This window comes from Corapipo altera, unplaced genomic scaffold (assembly GCF_003945725.1).
Source record: "Corapipo altera isolate COAL_440 unplaced genomic scaffold, ASM394572v1 255, whole genome shotgun sequence".
NCBI classification, from domain to species: domain Eukaryota; kingdom Metazoa; phylum Chordata; class Aves; order Passeriformes; family Pipridae; genus Corapipo; species Corapipo altera.
In genome coordinates, this window is record NW_020884929.1 from 4,941,691 (window position 1) to 4,962,358 (window position 20,668).

Genomic DNA, 20,668 nt, shown 5'->3' on the forward strand with positions numbered 1-20,668 from the left:
CATTGTCTACAAGTGAGTAGGAAACAAAAGGTGAGCTTTTAGCATTTTGGCAGACGGGTGATAAATCCACCAGCTGCAGCAAGTACTTTCTGCAAAGCTCTCATGACAAATATAGCATGTGCCAGCTGGTTTTTTTTGGTTGAATTATACTATAATATGATTCAGTTACTCTTAGTAATTATGAATTTTGTATACTGCCAGTACCTGCATCTGTCTCTCATCCTGCTAATTTTTTTCTTTAATGAACAACTTAAAATAAGCAGCTACAGCTGCCAAACATTACAAGTGCAGCCAAGAATAATGTTTTAGAAATGGAGGAAACTTCTTCATCTCAATGCTCTGCAATTCACTGCATGTACTCTACAGGATGCAGGAAAAAGAAGGCAGTCACAGCCAACATTTCATACACTGCCACCAAAAAAGGTCATTGCTCAGAGGCAGATTCTTTTCAATTACAGAAGAGATAAAACTGAGAATTCCAAACCCCACACATGGCTACAGGGACTCCCAACTATGACACAGAAATGTGTGAGAGGCAGAAACGAGAACACAGACACCCAAAATAGCTGCAATCAGATGACTTAAGCTAAGTATTCAATTTAAAAACAATATGGCAAGGATTCCTTTTTTTTAAGTACTGACAATAATAATTCAAGTGAATATTAAAAAAATTAAGCCATTCAGTACAGTTATTCAAATATAATGGGTTTATACTACAACAGGTATTTTTGGTTTTTTCCCCTCAAAAAGCTGAATCTACTAGACAGATGGGTAGGATTATTAATTTACTAATTCATACTATGTATTATTATTACATTTTATTACATTTTTATTTAAAGAGTTCAGATTTTTAAAGCTCCTCAAATGTTACATGGAAGTACACTTATCATCTTTATCATTTAAGGTAATGTTTATGAATTGTTTCATGTACTGTTTCGTAGAAGAACAGACCTATGCATACCTATTTCTACCCAATTCAAGCTAAACCGTACCTTAACCAAGCAAACATCCATCTGACAGGCCAAAGCAATATTCATGGCAGAGCTGAGAGAACTGTCAATGCCCTATCAAGTTTTCAAGTTAGAAGACCTACCTTTTTTCCTGTCTGCAGTTTTCCAGATCTACTCCAATGAAGTGCATTTTATGGATAATTCAGTTATTTGATTCAGTATGACACTTTGCTTATCCAAGTGAATCTTATCCTGATGCCTGCTCCAAACAGAATCATGTTCAACAAAAATAAGCTTGTGGTGTTGGCCACTGGTGCAGAGTCTGGTAAGAGTTTATCTGGTTATCTGCAAAATTCCCTCTCTATTTACCCCAATTCTTATCTTTATTCTCAGGATTAGGACATAAAAATCTATGGAAAACACTGATATGCCAATTAGATGGGATTAACCATCTATTGTATTTGTGCATTCATTTTAGCACAGACCGGTCAAGGCAGACTTTACAGAATGAATGAATAATCTACCCTTATTTTTAAAACCTGCATACAGTCTGGGTACTTTATTTTCTTTGATGAAATGCTGGCAGATTGAATTATCTAGTTTTGCCTACATTCTGTTGCTAGAACCGTCTCTTTCATCCCTTCTCATTCTGTACTGTGTTCTGTTGTTACTGAAGTTTGTTTCCTTCCAATTTACAGATTTCCTAAATGTTCCTTTGTTATTGCTGATTCCATTTTCTATCTGCTGTCATTTATTCTTCTCAGCTGAAGTCTGAAGAACTACAGAGCCTGTAAAAACTTGCACATGTATTCCCCACTTCTTTCAAAAGTAAATTCTTTCAAATGAAGACAAGAAAAGTAAAAAGCTGGAAGCACTTGCTACAGATTTTTTACCACAGTTGTCAAAGGCAACTTAAATTTTTGGAACATTCAAACTGATCTTAGAGCCTACAACTTTACAACTGGAAGCTCTACACCTTGTAGATCAGCAACAGCAACTTGGATTACTTCTAATTCTTATCAAATTCTACACATATTGGTGTAGAATTGACATCGAAGATCAAAATAACATTTTCAACATTAAATCTAGTTCTGATTTGTTATTTAGATTACTTAGACAACATTCCCAATTTGGTTATTTAGATTACTTGGACAACATTCCAGCTATATAGGGAGAAGAATAAAAAAGAAATCAGAAACTCAAGTATCAGTTACTAAACTAATGAACATACAATAGTTAAATTATTCACCAAGACTTAAAAGCTCTTTTCTTGTTATGAATGAAATTACATTTTGAAATAAGTTTGATAGTTTTATAAAATTTCTTTACTTCTGTTTTCCATTTAAACCCCTATAAAGAATGTGAAAGATTACCTTTTTTAAAACCTTTAACTGTAATCACTCTATTTTGCTACTACTTTATAATTGTAAATATTTGCTGTCTATGTTCAGTACATATAGTTAGAACTCAAAGTATCTACAATGGATGCAATCAGAAGTCAGAAACGTTTTCTTTCTGACTGCCAGACTAGACATTTTGTAGGAATAAAGGGACTAAACTAGCCATGAGTTGTTAGCCGTGCTGCCAAGAGCAGTGTTTTTATTTGGAACAGTGATCCATGCCGCAAGCAGCACTGACCTTCTCATTTACCTTCAAGACTGACTTTGGCACAAGGATAGTGAAGCAAAACCAGTTCCTTGCCCTCCTGCAAGGTGAAGGTGAGGTCTATTACCAATAAATCCTCCTTAAGATGCATAAAGCATCTTAAAATGCTTAGAGGGAAGAAAACTTCTCATAAATTAAGACTATAATATATTTTTATGAAGAAAATGGTGCAATTTAGTCTACAAGTTCAACACATTGCCTACTGTTTCAGCAGTGATTCTGAATTTCAAATTCAGTTTTATCAGCAACTTTATCATGTTTAACTTGAATGAGATCCAAACGTCCAGGGAAGCACAGAATAATTTTCAATGAAGCCTGGAACTATCAGTTAACTTAACAACATTTTTATCTACAGGTTTTTCATGTATCTATTAGATTCTCGTTTAATTTACAAAATCATTACTCTGTTCTATTGTTACAGGTTGCAAAATTTACTTTTCCTTCTTAATTTTTTAAAAATCAAAAATCACCTAACATTCACTGATGTTTCTTCATTGCTTAGAAGTATTTATTTAATACCTCCTTCATACATATGGATTACACCTCACCAATAGAACACTTCCAGACTTAAAAGACAAATGAGGAGCACAATGTGGAAAAGTTAGCAGCAGCTGCTGGGAACTTAATAAAGAAGCCACAATGTTTCCTTCACATGGAAAATGAAAACAAGGAGGACAGAAGTGGAGAAACACCAAGAGATCATGAATTTAAGGTAAAGGAACAGGAACTACCTACACTAACAAACGGGACACTGACTCAGTGCTTATGAGAGCTGCACCAACAGCAAACTCCTGGTGAAATGTAAACTACCTCCTCAGTATACAATGATAGGACTTTCCTAGGAAGTTTGTAACTTCCTGAAAAACACTCAGTTATAAAACACATTAGTATGCTTCAAGAGTAATGATTTTTGTTAAAATTCTGTTTTTGTTAAAAACTGAAATTCTGCTATAAGCCACCAACACAACCTCTGCATTTGCTCATATATTTACATGAATCCCCCGTTCTCTTGGACCCCACTGTGAGACTTGGTGAGACCGTTTCCTTCATTAGCCTCAAGAAGACTTTCAAACAGAGCCTTTAAATAATAATAGATTAATTAATATATTACCAGTATCAGTCTGGTTTTAGTGTTCTGTATTTAGTGCTCTTACTGAAATTTCTCTGGTAAGTGCATTTGCTGCAAAATCATTCTGCTTTTTAAAAAAATCAGCAACTTGATTTTAGTTCACAACATAGTAAGAAGTGATTTGCTGTTCTGCATTTGCACTCAAAATACTCAAATTGTTATTGTGGTAAGATTAAAAAAAATATTATAAGTACTCGTTTATATTACAAGCAAGGACTTTCGTGTTGAGTGTAAGTCAGGAGCTAATTTTCGTACCAACTGCATTCCACACTATATAACTCAGTGTCTGTTAATGTATATAATGTGAAAAGTAGGCTAATTTTAGTATTTCCAGATAATACATATAGGTTCTGTTATGGCCACTTCTCATAATAATATCAGTGCATCACTGCACAGATTTAATATGAAATTCCTCATGTCAGTCTAAATGACAACCTTCCTATTCCTACTGCCAGCTTCCTTGCAAGGTAGAGCACATACCTGATAAAAACTTTTATTTCTAGTTTATACAGTATGAAAAAGCGTAACATGCAAAATCATCTTAAAAAGTAATCAACTTGGCTTTTAGACTTGCACTAAAATATCTACTGAAGTCATATAAACAGGGACATTTTCAAAATTTACTACCTATTTTACATACAAATTCACAAAGCAGACTTCCTGTCATGTCTGCTGTATTTTCTATGTCAGCATTTTGCTGCAGATTAAATTTTTTGGTCTGCAGTAACAACATTTTAACACTTAACATAAAAGGTTTTAGAAGGAAATCAGCTGTTTCACAGACAACTTTAATGGGTGAAAGTCTGCAATTTTTCCCTTTTAATTAGAACTTGTTGAACTACATTCAGGATCTAGTTATGAATCCAGATGGCTCAACTGTGAGTTTTTGTATTTTGATTACAGAAAATAAACTACAAGTTGAAGAGCTAAAATTTACCTTAGCATGAAACATTGCAAAATACTTGTCTTCGCCAGTTACTGCAGCATTTACAAAAGATGTTAAAAAAGTATTAGTAAGAGCCAGCTAATTACATACAGTGAAGCTATTAAAACTGTCAGTGAATAGGCACAGCTCCCAGTGCCTTGCAGACATGCTCAACACTGATGTTGAGTCTCCTCTGAAAGAGACTTTTTCCTTTTTAAAGAACTGTTCTTTGATACTGGCAAAATGCAGTATATTTTTAGGGAAAATAAAGCCAGCCTATATCTGAATAGGTAAGGTAAAAAACCCCTGTAACAGTTTACTTCGGAGAGGTAAAGATGACCACATACTTCTCTACAAAGATGGAAAACCACGTTGAAGTAATGGTAGGGTAGATTTTTTTTGTAGGCAACATCTTCAGGAATTTATTTTCCTTGCTCATGTTTAGAAAATTGGATTCTAATTCCACTCAAACCATTGGCATTCTGACAGCCAAGAAATGCCAAGCTACGCTTAAAAAACTGTGACTCCAAAAATTGCACGAGATACTGGAAATATTATGGTTTGAGCTGAGACTATGTAAAGCTTTATAATAATAATAAACCACAAAAAATCCCAAGATTACTCTAAAGGAAATGAAAGGTAGCATTCCAATTTTAATAGGGCAAAAGCTTTGCTTTCTTGTTAACATGATAGTAAGCAGCTTCTAAAATCAATCTGAGCCATGAACCATCCAAGACTGCATCCTGTGCTTTAAGTGATTAAAGGGTCATTTCAAATTTATAAAGTTAACAGAGTGGCATATCCTTAATTTTTCTTCTCAAAACCCTAAACAATAATGATATATGCAAAGTTGTATTCTTCTCTAAACATTTTAAAGAAGTGAGACTTATGAAATCAAGCTTCCTGGTTTAGAAGTTACTGTGTACTGATCTGTCAATCTCTTCCAACTTTCAACCAATTTTGAAGGGGAAGAGATATTGAGGACATAAACTTCTATGCAGTTCTATAAAAATACCAGGCTCATCTCTAATTTATACTCTACTTGAGTTGACAGAGTTTCCTGAGCTTAGAAAGAAATAAAGCATAAGGCAAACTTGCAAAACTGAAAATATTCTTGTATTCTGTGCTGCAAATCCAAGTATCAGCCAGTTACTTGGCAACATAGATAAACTAGGATAAAGTAAAGTTTATATCGTAATTTTTCTTAGGACAATCACACAACCCGTTTGTATCTTCAATTATGACAGCAACTGCTCAGAATAGAACATTAGATGTGTATGCCAATAGGTTTTTGTCCAGTTTATTCTAGAAGTCTGGGACTAACTCCACAACTGATGTTATGGTGACTTTTCTAAATAGGTATAGAAGTTTTCATAATCCAAAGCTAAAATTCTCTAAATTGAGTCTGCTGTATCTTGAAAGAGTAAATTAAAAGTAATACATTCCATTTATTTTGTCATTACAAAAACTCACACATTATCAGCAAGATGTGAAATTTTTACTTCAGTGCTAACTTCACAGATAGCATCAAAAGTTCTGTTTAGATCATTCTTCCTTGTTTTGTTGGAAGCACATCATCTAGTCCAGTTGGTTTTTCACGACAGGTCTACTGCCCTATACCACACAGTAGCTAAAACACTAACACTTTGCAGAAGAGGAACAAAACTGCACTTACTTCAGCTTTCTGATCCTGGCTTCTGTAGTTTCAGTAAGATTTTTTGTTTCTTCTTTCCACCGGTTGGTTGCTTTTTGCTGAGCTACTAACAGACATCGAAGCTCAGCAGTGGACTTGTGACTGGTGTCTTCCATTTCCTTGAGTCGAGCTTCATACCCATGTTCTTTCACAGCATGCTCATGCTCCATTGTGCTTATCTACAAAAAAACACAAATCAGGTACAATCAAATCTCTCACTCTTTACTTTTTTTGTTTTGTTTTACAATGCTTGAGGTAAATTTATAAATATTTGTTGAAAGCATATAACATACAATAATTACACTTGTAATTAGATGCTCAGAGATACCTGTTCCCAAAGCTGATTTAAGCAAATAGTATAATTGACAATAAAAGAGTTGTGTATGCTTATTTTTTGTAAACAATCTTTATCCTTCTCCCTTGTGGTTTCTCCACAGAAACACATTCTTCCATTTTTGTCTAGCTAAAATGTGTTAGGAGTTTCTTAACTGCATCTGAAATCCTTTGTACATCAGAAGGAAATAGGAGCAAGCAGTAAATGTTATTTGTGACTATAATGGAAGCCTGTCTGACTAAAATGAGACAGACAAAGATTTGGTATATGCTTTATAACCACTGCCTATCTGTTACAAGACTCTAATCCTTTGGTTTTAAGCTATGTTTGAGCAAAGGGTTCTGGAGTTGGACAAGACTTCCTGTTAAATTTGACAGCTTCCTTTATAACTTGTGGTGCAAAGTGGAGACTAGATTTGAGATGGTCCCCATTCATAACTTGAAAACTGCTTACTGAGTTTGTCTTCACTGCTGCAGATTCTTAGATCCCTTTTCAGTATCTTTACACTGCAGAGAGGAAAGTACCAGCTATATATGTTCAGAAAGCACATCAAGGATCAAAGCTGTTCCTCTCTCCAGAAGGTACTTTGCTGAGGTTACTACTGATTCATTATCCTACATGCAGTCTGTTCAGGTGCACCTAATGAACACGTTCAAAAAGAACAACCATCTTTCAGCTAATTACTTTGTTTGCAACTACTCTTATAGAAGAATGTTCTCTGTCCAGAAAATACAGAACAAAAGTTTCACAACCACTCTATTAAATTATTTATTAGTTACACACTGCCCTGGCAACATGGTGGACACACAAGTAGAGGAACACTCTGAGCTCAAAGTCAGAGAGATATTTCTAACACATTAGAGACAATAAATAAATGAAGATCTGGAACTGCAATATTATTTAATCTATTCATCTTATAAAAAACAAAGAATACTTGGGGTCTTCTTATGAAGGAGAATTTAATACACATTGAAATACAATTTAATTAGCAGAGACTGAGTTACCCAACAGATTCTGAGGACACAATCTTACAATAAAACTACTTTTAAGCAGCAACCAGGAAGCACCATTGAAACTTCTACCCTTAATTTAAACACTTAATGATTTTCTCTTAGAACTGCTGCCTTGTTAAGCAAATAAAAGTTTTACATTACAATTAAAATAACATATAAAGCATACCTTTATTTTAGCTTTTTGTTGAGCCTCTATTGCCAGTTTTCTCAAATCCTCTATTTCTTTTTGCAATTGTTCATTCTCTTGCTGAAGTTTTAGTCTTTCTTCACTGACAAAGGCACTCTTTTCTCGTTCTGAATCCAGAATGCTTTGCAATTTACAGATAGCTTCCTGGCAACGAGATTTCTCTTCCTCAGAGCTGAAAGAGAAGGAAAGTCCTGTTGGAACTCAAGAACTGAACAACTACTGAACTAGAGAATAAAAGATATAGACCAGGGCAGATCTTTGGTATGACCCAGTATAGCTCTTCCCCCATTTCCTTCTGAAAGTTTGTATTAGCTCAGCATGTTTAATGGGCTTGGCAGCTAGAACTATGCAAAAGTCAGGAAAGAATTTTATCAAGATGATGGAATTGATAAAATCAATCTAATATTAGATTTCAGAATTATGGTATCTTGATACTATGTTTGCTACTGATTAAAAAGATATGACAAAACCCTGTCACATATTCAACAATTTAAATTGTCAGAAATAATTTCCATGGCTTTCTCTTGTATTTCTGTAACATCACTTACTTTATTTCCAGTTGTTTCAGTTTATTTTGTGTTGTCTGTAGACTTAGCTGAAGGTCATCTTTTGCAGCTTCTGCAAGTAAGTACTTCTGATATAGCTGCTCTAGTTTCCTACTGTTAGATTCATACCCTCTGTCTTCCCTTGAAATCTGAAGAAGAGTAAATGTACATGTAAGATCATCTTTACCTTGCCCTGGTTACTGGCAGTGTAGTACTGACAAGGAGGCTACTTACTCCTCATTGCATCCTATTTGCCAGTGATTTAAAACAAAACTGAATTTCTGTCATTGTATCTGTGCTGCTCCTGCTACTTGAAAAAAAAAGTTTTCAAAGATCTGATCTGACATATATTTAGTTTTCTGTCTATTGAGTTTAACTGGACCAGTATTCTTTCAGATTATGCTAAATCTCTCTCTTTTACTTTTTTACACTTTTCAAAGAAAGTTCTTTTTCAGTTTAGTGTTGCAGCTTTAAAACACTTTCTGGATTAAAAAAAAAACCAACCAACCAACCTTAAAGTAATTACATGCAAATTTACAATTAAGAAAAGCTACTAAAAAATAAAATAAGAAAATTAGGGGGAAAACACATGAAAATGGGAAAAATCAATATAACTTTTCCTTCCGAAAAGAGATCTTAAATGTGATGTAAAAATACATACAACTGCCTTACCTTTTCAAGTTCTTCTTCCACTGCTCTCTTTTCTCTAATGGCTCGTTCAATTTCACTCTGTTTTTCTCCACATTCCTATTTTTAAAAGTAATTTTTAAATAGATCTAATAATTCAAAGTAAAAATTCAAGAAGTGCCAAAGCCAAACCTGTAAATGCAGTTCTTGCTGCTATGTATGCATTTGACTATATTTACCTGTTCATTATTTTCTCTATAGGATCATTCAACGTACAAATTAAGAAACATAAAATGAAACCTTTTAAAAATAAATTTAATGCATAAATAGGCGCATTAAGCACTGAGTTCTTTTGGTCACCTGCATAATTTATTATAAGTTCCTGGTTCATTCAAGAATACAATGATTGTGATGGACAGACTTTGTCTTAGGATACTTTATCAGCTTTCATATACTTAATTTCTACATACCCACCTATAGATATGCAAAACTCAGCTTTCTATGCTTATCCCCGAAAGAAACGGGGATACTGAAGAAATGTCATCACAGAGAAAATATTTTCTAGAGTACAGATCTCATTGACAAAATGTTTGTGAACTAATGTCTGGGAACATACAGGATGCATTGTGCTCTATAGTAATATCGTATTGTCCTACACAGTTACTCATTAATCATGTTAGTAGGCTTTCTTTTACTGGAATATAGTATTTTATTTGATTAGCAATAACTAGAAGTCTCAAATATTTTGCTATCAAAAGTGTTTTTATCAGTCAATTCCTTACCATCTGAAGAGCTGAAATTTCTTCTGTTAGCCGAGAAACCTGCACATTACATTGCTTCTTTGCAGTGTTTACCTGTGAGTAAAAACAAAGTAAAACTAAAAAATTAGTCCCACAAACTAGTTTTCCATCTTGCTTTTTTATATACACATATATAGCCTATATGTGGTGCATGCATGAAAATATCTGGGACTGCAGTAACTGACAAATCTTATGACAGAAATGTTAGAAGAATTATTATTATCAATACTACTTTAATTGAGAGTGTTGAGAAAAAAAAGCACACATGAAGACACCACAAGTATCATTCTTTACATCTTCACAGTGCAGCCTTGTCTACGCCAGTGTCTGCACAGACATCAACAGCTTTGGTTCTTGAGAGATTTAAGAATACCACTTAGTTCAGAGGAATACGTATCTAGACAACAAAGCTGAAGAGTATGTACTATCAGCATGCTGCCTTGTCACTTATATTATCAAAACATTTTTAAGAGAACTGCTCATGATGACCATGCACCAGTAAGAGCTTTTCACCCTCAGGAAAACCAAAAAATCTTCCCATTCTAAACATCGTAACTTACTGCCTTTCTAATTCTTGCAGCAGTATCTTCTGCAAGTTGAGACATTTCATCTTTCATTTTTTTGATCTCCTCTTCCTTTCGTTTCTCCCCAAAGAGTGCCTTTATAAAAAAAATAACAAATATGACTGATATTTTAATGCGACACAGTACCTAGCACAGAGAGAAGAAACCACATATAGTCACTGATCAAAAGACACTTTTTCTCCTTTTTACTTTACACTTTTACTTTACACTGAGACTCAACAAGAAAATAAGAACAGTGAAAACATGTTGCACTAAATGCACATTCTTGTAAATCAGAATCACACTAAGAGTTAGTATCAGTAGGTGCCTTTTTTTATTGGGACTTGCAGATTTTGGTTGAGCATGGAATTTACACAGAAACAAACACAGGAACTCAGAGCAAATGGCAAAGCTACTTTCCAGTGTTCTATCTCATGCCAGTATCTGTAATAAAAACATGCCAACAATGATGCATGCAAAAGGTTTCTATTAGGAAACTGAATACCTGTATACACACATACACTCCTACATAAAGTTAAGCATTTTTTATGGTTCATATACTACTCATCTCCGAGAAAACTAAAAGTAAAGGAATAAAAATGTATAGGTAACTAAGGAACAGGTATGCAGACCCTTTCATGTTGGATGCAGTGAACGAAACAGCTCTTCAGCATAAAAAAAAATTGGGAGAATTACAGAAAAAAAGTGTAGCAAGGAACGCTTCCTCTGAGGGATGCAAGAAAGTTACTGATGTTACAGTATAACACAAGATACTGGTCTGAAAAGATTACAGAATATAGGATTTTTTATGTCACCTATCAAGAATCCTAGGTGACACACAGACAATGTGTATATGCACAAAGGGAGAAAGACATAAAAAAGTCCCTAATGGATGAAACAAGCTAAGCCTGCAGAAGGTTACTCACTTCAGGCAATAACATGCCATTTCATTGGTCATAATCTCCTTTACTGATCCTATATAATTCAACTTTGCTCTTTATTGCTCAAACTACTCTTAAAATTCTTCTGATGTCCTTTTATAAGCTTAGCTTTTTGTGCTTTTTAATGTTAACAGAAGCAGCATTATTACAATTTGTACCTCAACGTCTGCTACGGTTTTAGATTCTCTTGTAACTTTCCCATATCACCATTAGAGGGCACCCGCTGATAACACCGCGGCCTGCCCACACAGCCACGGCACACCTGCTGAAGAGGCGGTTATCGCGTGAAGTGGCATGGGAGTTTGTGGGGGATAAAACCCACTCGCTGCTGGCATGGGGACTGCCTCTTTGTTTCCTGCTCAGTTACTTGACAAGAAGCCGCTGCCTGTCCGACCCAGACCATCTCTCTCCTCCACGCCAGTATCCTGCCAGTCCACCGCTGTCTCGCTTGCTCCTGAGGGGCTGCCCCCACGCGACTCGCACCAGCTTTTGCCGCAGTCTCCAGCCGGCCTGTTGCAGCCCGCTTCTCCACGCCGGGACGGCAGCCGCTGCCGCCCCCTTCCTCCCCCCACCTGCTACAACTACAGGCTTCCGCCGGTTCACTGTGCCCACCGGGGTATGAGAATTAAAAATACGGGTTTTTTTTATAAATAGGCGTATCGTGAAGTTGTAAGATATCCAAGTTCCAAGACCTGAACTTGGATATCATGGTCTCTTTTGACGGGATAAAGGAAATGAAAGAATTCTTAAAAATTAAATCTTTTAGGGCCATTTTGTACACGAGGTTCTTCTTCTCTTCGGGCTAAGAACAAAGAAAGATCCATCACCTTTGACAGGGGATGGCTTGCAGCTAATTGGGATAAAGGGAAGGCCCCTTTTCAGAGAAAAGAAACCTTTTTAGGTAAAAATGAATACATTAAAACTTATCTGAAAAGGGGGGGATTTTGTGAAACTATAAAATGTATGGAATTTAAACCGAAGGTGTCTTTTCCCCCGGAAACGCGGTGCGAGAAAGACCCAACGCGTTGAATAAATTCTGCTTTGTTTTTGTTCCCTAAGTTTATTGCCGTCCTTCTAAATTTAAAGAGAGGGATATTTCCCACAGGGGCTCCCCCGCCTCCTGTCGTTCTGGACTTCCCACTGGTCCCTGCCCGCTCTGCGCCCTCCGCTCCCGACCGCTCCAGCACCGGCGCTGCATGTCGGAGCTCTCCCGGCCGCCGCTGTTGCCGTTGTTGTTGCTTTCTGTGTGACAGCGCTGCAAGGGCCACGTGGAACTGCTTTGTTGGCTCAGCAACACGGAAGTGGACAGAGTGATTTTCTGGGTGATATTCTTTATTATTGTGTGTTTGTTGTTTAATTTTGGTTTTGCCCCTTTTTTTTAGTAAAATTTGTTACTTTGTTTATACTCCTTCCTTGTAAGTCCCATTATTTTTAATGGATGGGATGTAGAACCTCCCATTGAAGGTCCCACCTCCTCAGTAACATTGTCTTTAACCTAAGACAACCCCTAACAGAGCAGGAAGAAAACAGTTTATAACACAAAGCGTTCACAGCTATGTGCATTTTTTTTATCTTGTTCATTAACAGACTTCCCAGTTTGAAAAATTCAGGATGTTTTAGCCAGAGCACTAAATTAAGAATTGTCTGCTTTGTTTTGTCTCTGAGTTTGAAGAGCAACTCCAGGCTAAAAGGAAGTGTTTATCTTTTTAACTGCTCAACAGTGTTGAACTGTTAAGCCAAAACAGAATCAGTTCTAAGATCCTCCGCTTATTCCCACAGACATTAACTAAACTGGGTTTCACCTACTGATGGCTACAATCTCTGGATGGGCATTAAAGTTCTGCCTCGGAACCAAACACAATTTTCCAAAAGTCTGACTGGAACTGAAGCTTAGCATTAAAACACAAAGAGCCCATATTAGACAAGAGTTTACCAAGCCCTATATCCTATTTTCTAAAGGGGCAAAGAGCAGATACTTTAGGAAAGTTAAGAATTGTGAAAATAGGGGGTCTAATTTTTTTTGATCACAGGCTTATCAAGACTTGCTGGATTAGGTCCTGTACTTTAGGAAGTTTTGGTGGATCCCCCTGTTGTGCATGTTACTGTTTTCATATCTATACTTCTGGTATACACATCAACCTATGACAGTTTAATCACACATTGCATATAAAAATTTCTTTTAAGGCCTTTCCACATATCTAGATTTCTTTGTTGACTCCTCCTGCACTTTCCTAGTTTTCCTATGTCTTGTCTGAAATGGGCTGATCTAAACTGCACATGAAGGGGCATTATGTTTAAAGGCTTTTTTTTTTTTTAAACTCCCATTATGAACATCCTATTAATTGTATCGAGCACCACTGAGGATTGCGCGAATGTGTTCTTAAGAGAGATCCACACTATCTCCTAAATCGGTTTTTGACTGGTAAGACTAAACTCAGCAGCCAATATGGTATGTTTGAATTTTTTCTGCCATTTTATAATAGACTAATAAACATATTTTCAAATTTTTCCTGACTGCAGACTTTACCCACTCATTACTCAGTCACTTTTTCTGAACACAGGTCTCTCTCTTGGTGCCTTATGTCCCTCATAGAACAAAAAAGTCCCTTTAGTTTAGCTGTTCTTTCCTAACCATTTTTAAGTGATAAATTCATAACAGAACCTTCCTTTTCAGTCTGACAGCAGAATTTGTTAGTATGTATGTGATAAGAAGCTCTGTCAAAAATTTTGGAAAATTCATGTTCAGGTACAGTATTATCACTTAGATCACATTTATCCAGGTACTCAACATATTGTTTGAAATTTATACTCTATGACAAGCCTAAGTAATGTCATATTCCAGTTTGCTATCTATGCGTTACTAATTTTAGTACAACAGACATAAAAGAAGCCAGCTCGTGCATGTGTATATGCCTGTGAGAATATGCAATCAGGCTCTTCACAACTGTAAGTGATGAAAGTATTCTAATTTCTAAGAAATACCTTTATCCAATGACTTACCTGACTTTTTTCCAAGTTAGCTTCTTCCAAGAGCTGTATGCAGTCTTGGACTTTTACAACAGCATCATACTTCTCACTCTCTAGATTAGCAGCCTTGGCCTGAAGCTCTCTGATTTGTTCCTCCAGGACTGCTCTTTCTGTTCTCAGCTGTTCAGCATCTTGGACAGTAACAAGTAATCTACAAGACAGTAGTAATTTTACTCATTTAACAATAACATGGCTAATTAAGACACTAATCCATTCAGACTGAACTAATAGGAAGCATCTATTCATGAGCTACCCAAACTGCATTGTTTTTGAGTTTGATATTAATCAAGTCCTAGAAAGAAACAGAATTAAAAGAGTTAACTCAGATATCTAATCTCAGAAGAAAGTTGCTATCCTGGGATACATCTCTGAAAATGTTCTATATTAAACCAGAATAGAAGAGCCCCAAAAGAAATAAAGTTTTCCTCTGTGGAGGAAACGGAATCATTTGATGTGGGCAACAAAGTTGCAGCTAGACTATTAGAAGAAAAAAACAACAGCTCAGAAATTCCTATTGTTTAATTATGATTGTGCCAGTAAGCATGAGAAAGGGCAAGAGAGCCTCACAGTGATCCTCAAAAAAATCTCGAAGTTCACAAGTGCTGCTGGTTCAATGAAGAGCACAGCTCTAAATATCCACAGCGAGCACTTTAGCAACACTCAGGCTGCCTTTGCAAGGAGCAGTGCTTTGTTACCTTCTAACGTGTTTGTCATAAAACAACCACTCTCTTTTTGCAGAATCAAGGCATAATTTTTGCAAGTATCCTGTTAGTAACACCCAATGAGTTATCTTTACCTGGTTTCTAATTGTTTTAAACTAGATTGCATTTGCTGCAAGCGTTTGTCAGATGCCGTTTCTCTTTCCCGAGCAGATATCATGTCTTCTTCCTAGAAAGAATAAATGTATTCTCCATGACAGGATCTGAGCTTCCCTAAACAAAATAAAGATATACTCACATAAAACAAACTAAATAACAACTTGCAAATAATTTAACATCAGCATTCAGAAACTGACTGGCCATTCACTTGCAACAGAAATTATTCCTTTCTCTAGAATACCTTTCTCTCCAATTGGCTGTGAAGCTTCTCTCTCAGTTTGGTCATTTCCTCAAGCTTAGCATTTGTTGCCTGCCCATCTATTTTGGCTTGCCTGTATATAAAGAAAACAATTATTATAGAGGAAAAAAATGGCTCCATTACAACTTTGTTGAAATAGCTGTGAAGGGCAGTCAGATTTCATAATACTGTTCTTACAGGGCAGAAGAACAGTATTATGAAAATAATACTGTTCCTTCTTACTATGTGGTACAGTAAGAGAGGAATACTAAATTCCAAAGTCTTGTGGAAATGAATTCTCAAAGTCAGCTTAAAAGGAAGGTGTATGCATTGATTAAATATTTGGAAGGACTAGCCAATCAAAAACTTTAGGTTATTCAAAAGCTTAAGTATAATTAACCACAGATACCTAACAGAGAACTCTTTCACAGAATTAGATTTGACTTTTTAATGTAATAGGACTAGGAATTAAAAAAAAATCATTAAACACTTCTAAAGAATTTAAATTATGTGCTTTGTAATTTGAATAGTTTTTACGAGCTGAAAGAGGAAAAAAATAAACCAGTTAATGAATCAAGTTCATGATGAGTAGTGGTTCTTCATCCTCAGTACAAAAGCCTATTGAAATCAGCAATCCTCCTACTCCTCTGACTTGCCCTTCACCTTAAGTGTAACCCAATTATTCAGGCTGCATATTAGGCTAAATCTAAAGACCAGTGACTGACCGTTGATAAAGTTAACGCAAACTGGAGCATTAAAAGTCATGAAACAAGCTAGAAAACTACTTAATACTCTTAACAATCAACTTCAAGCAAGAATTTCTTATAAATTTTTTTAATTAACAGCATAAAAGATAAGCATATTATACCTACATGAAAACCTTAAGCAAAGTATACATAATCCAAGCAATTTTAGAGTGAATGCTTTATTTCAGCCTAATTAACTGGGAAAGTTAAATTTTTTTAAAGAGAAAAAAATACAATAAAAACATTATTCCCAAACACAGGTCTTCATTGCAGTTCAAAACTTTGATCTTACTCCACCTGAATCACTTATCTTTCTCCTACAAAAAGTACTGTTAAATTCAGGAGGTCATTAAATTGCTTCCCCCAAAATATTTAAAAGGTGTTGTAAAACAAAATAAAAACTCAAAAGGCAGCATAAGAAGGGAAAAATAAGAAAAACATAAAAAGGCCATAAAAATGAGAACTGCGTAAGTATTAAAAATGCATTTTAATGACCAAATTCAGATTCAGATCAAATGCAGAGGTGTAAATTTTACAGGCAACAAATTGATTTCAAAGATGCAGCTTTTATTCTTTACTGTACAATGCATCTTTAACATAATCGTGGCAAGTTATCTCTGTTTACAAGCTTTAAGATTCTGAAATATGGATATATGCCCTAGTAATGCCAAGTTTCTTAGTTTGTGTGTTTTGTCTAGACTACACAAACCTAAGTCAAACCTTAATTCTCTAATACACAAGTTGGTTTTTTTTAAATCTCTTTTTCCATTCCAGACTTACTACTCAATCACCATAAATCATGTAAATCTATTAAAAACATCCCAAAGGATTAGAATTGTCTGTGCTAGATGCTACATAATCCATGTGACCTATGTCTATGTAACTTCACGTTAGAGAAGCAACCAGTGAAAATATTCCAGTCTTCTTGGAGAACCACTGCAGCACTTACTTTAGGGGTAGGTAGAGCTGCTGTCATTAACTCTGGGAGTAAGACATAGTACTGTTTTTAGGGTTGCAAGGACTTTTAGCTGATCTGAGAGGAATATAGCGTAATCAGCGCCTGTAATTAGAGACGCGAAGTTCATCTGGGAGCCTCTTTACCCAAACTGAAAATACTATTGGGAAGTAACAATTTCAAAGGTTGCTCATGATCATCACCAGACAAACTAAACAGTTACGAAAACACTCAAGACAAATGTGTTGAGCAGTCTTGCCCACCTGGAACATACTAAATCAGAAACCTAACATTCTGAAATGAGGACAATGACTAATCCAGCCCTGTGGATGTTTAAATGAAAGGCTAAATTAACTCACAATTTCACTAGTTATAAAACAGCAACTAATCAAAAAATACACGTACATATTTGGGCATGCGGGAATAGAAGTTCAGAGCAAGATAATCCACCAGCTTTCAGTAAGTCACCTTATAATATACCTTCTTCCTGAAGCTGTAGTATAAGCAAAAAACATACACTTCTCCCTTCTACTTTCTGCTAGAGAGTAGAATAGACAGTCTTACAAATCCTTCTGTGTTTTCATAACTGTGAATCAAAGAGTTTGGCCATTTTGGTTGTCATGCCCTATTCCAAATTATTTGATCAAAGAGGTATCATTAAAGAATTTCAGGTAAGTCCAAGGATCGAACTTAAAAAGGGTCTCCCTTTAAAAAATGAAACAGATGTGAGACCAAAGGAAATCATGATTATCAGTAATTCTGACAAAAACACTCAACTGCTCAACCATAACCTGAATGATTTTAAAGTTTTTGTTGGTTTGGTTTTGGTTGTTGGTTTTTTGCTGGTTTTTTTTTTGATCAAAACCATTGAGTGGTAAAAATGCATAAATAAACTAAATCTTGATAGAATTTACTAGATGTCTAAAATGGGTTCAGTGAATGCTAATTCTTTTGTTCTCACTAATTACATGAGTCAATGTAAGCATATCAATGCAAGACCAAAGATTTATAGATTAATTAGATACCAAAACAGTATTTGTATGTTCTGCAAGGAAAGAAATTTAAAAAAATAGAGGCATGGCAATAGCGTTCATTCCCTTGAAGAATTAAACAGTGACACACACAAACAAATTGCAAGTGATGATTGAGTTTGGAAACATATTATTTTACTGGATACACTGTATACCCCATTAATCTTGGATTGCTTATCACAGCATTTTCCTTCTTCAAAACATACTACTCTGGAAAATAGTTTTTCCGTGGAAAAATCCTGGATAACAAAAATGAGAGGTGCTAAGAAGTAAGAAGTAAATCCCGCATAAAAACTCATCTTCAGTGACTGAAGTAAATCAGCATTTGTAACCAGATTCTGGTCCTAAAGGTATTGTACAAAGAAAACATAAAAATAAACAATGTTTAAAACAAAGTTTAAGTACATTATACATTTTAAGTTTATAAACTGAAAATTTCATTTTAAAAAGCTTATTTAACACTTTAAGTACTGCTATAAAAGAAAATAAATCATTGGATAATGACTCCATTTCTTTTTTTATTTTCAGTCCACAAATCAACTGTACTGAAGTTAAATTTGGATGTTGACCTCAAACATCACTAATTTAAAGAGAGAACAGACATAGTAAACTAGCATTGAATAGATTTTGGCTGTAAACACAAATAATCATGAAACTGTGTCACAGATATTGTTCCACATTTTCCTTGATATACTCCAGGAATGCAATTAACAGTATTCTTACCTCTAACTTCCATAGAATGTATGGTTTAGAGCTCTTTACTGATAAATTAATGCAAATTTTACTAAAAGCATTAAAACTTGAAGCTTGTTTGAACGTTCAGATTTCGGAACTGTAATGAGCAACCATGTAATTGGATTTTGAGCAAACTGTATTGTAATGAAAACCTATCTTCAGAGTCAACTGTGCTATGATACTGACACTTTGTTCCTTTTAAATCAAAGGTTAAATCTTGAACATCTCAGGGAAAAGCTGAACCAAACAACACTAACTGGAAATGCATTACCCTAACACTAATGATGCACACATGTCTAACAAGCTTCAGAGGCATTAACTGGAACCATTGTAACTATTAGAATGAAATTAGCAGTACAAACAAGGCCCATGATAGAGCAGCAGGCTAGGAAAAGCTATAGAAAAGATATTTAATATGTTTTTAATTGCCTGGTTTATACCTCAGTTTTTGTCGTAGCTGCTCTAGTTCCACATTCTGTTCTGTCACGGTTCTCAGAAACTGTTGATTGGTCTGCAAAATAAGGAAATATTTGTAACATGTTCCTTTTAGTATTGAAAACGTTATGTATTCAGAATTTTTACAGGACATTTTTACAGAATATTATATAATAAAAATAGCCAATAAGGTCTATATAACACTATGGCTCGTCTTCAAGTACCAAGATTTATGTAGAGTATTTTAGAAAGGCAAAAGCAGAGTGATGTTCCTTCCCTTCTTTGTCCATATTTTAGTAATAGAACAACTTCACGAGACAAAAACTGTAGTAGCTCAGACCTGTCATCTGCACTTCCATGTAGTTTAGGTGCCTAGAATCCCTTGTGACACTTAGTACCACAGCAGACCACAAATGCTGCAAAAAATTCCTGTGTTTTAGGGACAAGGAACAATGAGCAATTGCTCCTCCTTCATTCTTTTCTATGCAAGCCAGAGTGCTGGAGGTGTCATTCTCCTTCAACTGTCTTCCCATTTGAGAATAATTTCATATTTTTGTTACCCTACTAGCCTTTTCTAGAGCTTACATATATCTTACATTGAGATATTAAAGATGACCGTAACAGCAGGCAGCATTCAAAACGCACAATATTCTCCTTTTCCTCCCCTCTCCTATTAATTGCTAATATTCTTCTTGCTTTTTTGACTGTTCCTAAGAATTGTTTTCAAACATTTCCTACTTCTAAAATACCTGTTCTGAATGGTAAGTTAATTTCAAGACCATCATGAAATACCCAAAGTGAAAGCCCCTCTTGCCCACATGCATTACTTTGGTTTTATGATACCGATAAAATGTCTGATAAAATTACATCAGATAATCAACATCACGAGATCTTTCTACAAATTTCTGCAGTTTACTTCAGTTTTCACTACTCTAAATATTTTAACATCAGCAGTGAATGCTGTTGCCTTAATACTGAATCTCATTTCTAGAACACACATAAATATATCGAACAGCTCCAACCTGAGCACATCTAGGAAACACAGCTGGTTTATCATAATAAAAAACCTGATTAATTACTCTGTCTCTTCACTTTCTATTTTTCAGTTTGTTAGCTGAAAAAAAGGGCATCCTGCTTTATCCCGTAACAGATGGTGTCAAATGTTATTGGATAATACCAACAAACAGATTCCCTTTGTCTTAAATATTGTCTGTTTCATCTCTTTCAATTAGTTTAACTCTTTAGTTTAGCTGTTTTCTCTCAACATCATTTCTTTCCAACTCTATGATTTTAAGCATACAGTGAGTCTGG

The 20,668-nt window shown here is 35.3% G+C and overlaps 1 protein-coding gene across 5 annotated transcripts in view; it reads right to left on the reverse strand.

Annotated features, from left to right (window-relative positions):
• The window catches only part of SCLT1 (sodium channel and clathrin linker 1), a 36,000-nt gene that overhangs the window by 5,061 nt on the left and 10,271 nt on the right, over positions 1-20,668 (reverse strand). For 3 of the 5 annotated variants that reach the window (XM_027659027.1, XM_027659024.1, XM_027659023.1), the window contains 10 exons: positions 19,363-19,433; positions 15,459-15,549; positions 15,196-15,287; positions 14,373-14,550; positions 10,429-10,527; positions 9,851-9,922; positions 9,114-9,188; positions 8,445-8,590; positions 7,876-8,068; positions 6,345-6,541 (listed from right to left, as the gene is read on the reverse strand). In XM_027659027.1, the coding sequence (XP_027514828.1) occupies positions 6,345-6,541; positions 7,876-8,068; positions 8,445-8,590; positions 9,114-9,188; positions 9,851-9,922; positions 10,429-10,527; positions 14,373-14,550; positions 15,196-15,287; positions 15,459-15,549; positions 19,363-19,433 (1,214 nt within the window). Of the gene's footprint in view, positions 1-1,093; positions 1,210-2,327; positions 2,437-2,558; positions 2,656-6,344; positions 6,542-7,875; positions 8,069-8,444; positions 8,591-9,113; positions 9,189-9,850; positions 9,923-10,428; positions 10,528-14,372; positions 14,551-15,195; positions 15,288-15,458; positions 15,550-19,362; positions 19,434-20,668 lie in introns of those variants that run through there. The other 2 variants (XR_003530261.1, XM_027659025.1) reach the window with 2 other exon arrangements.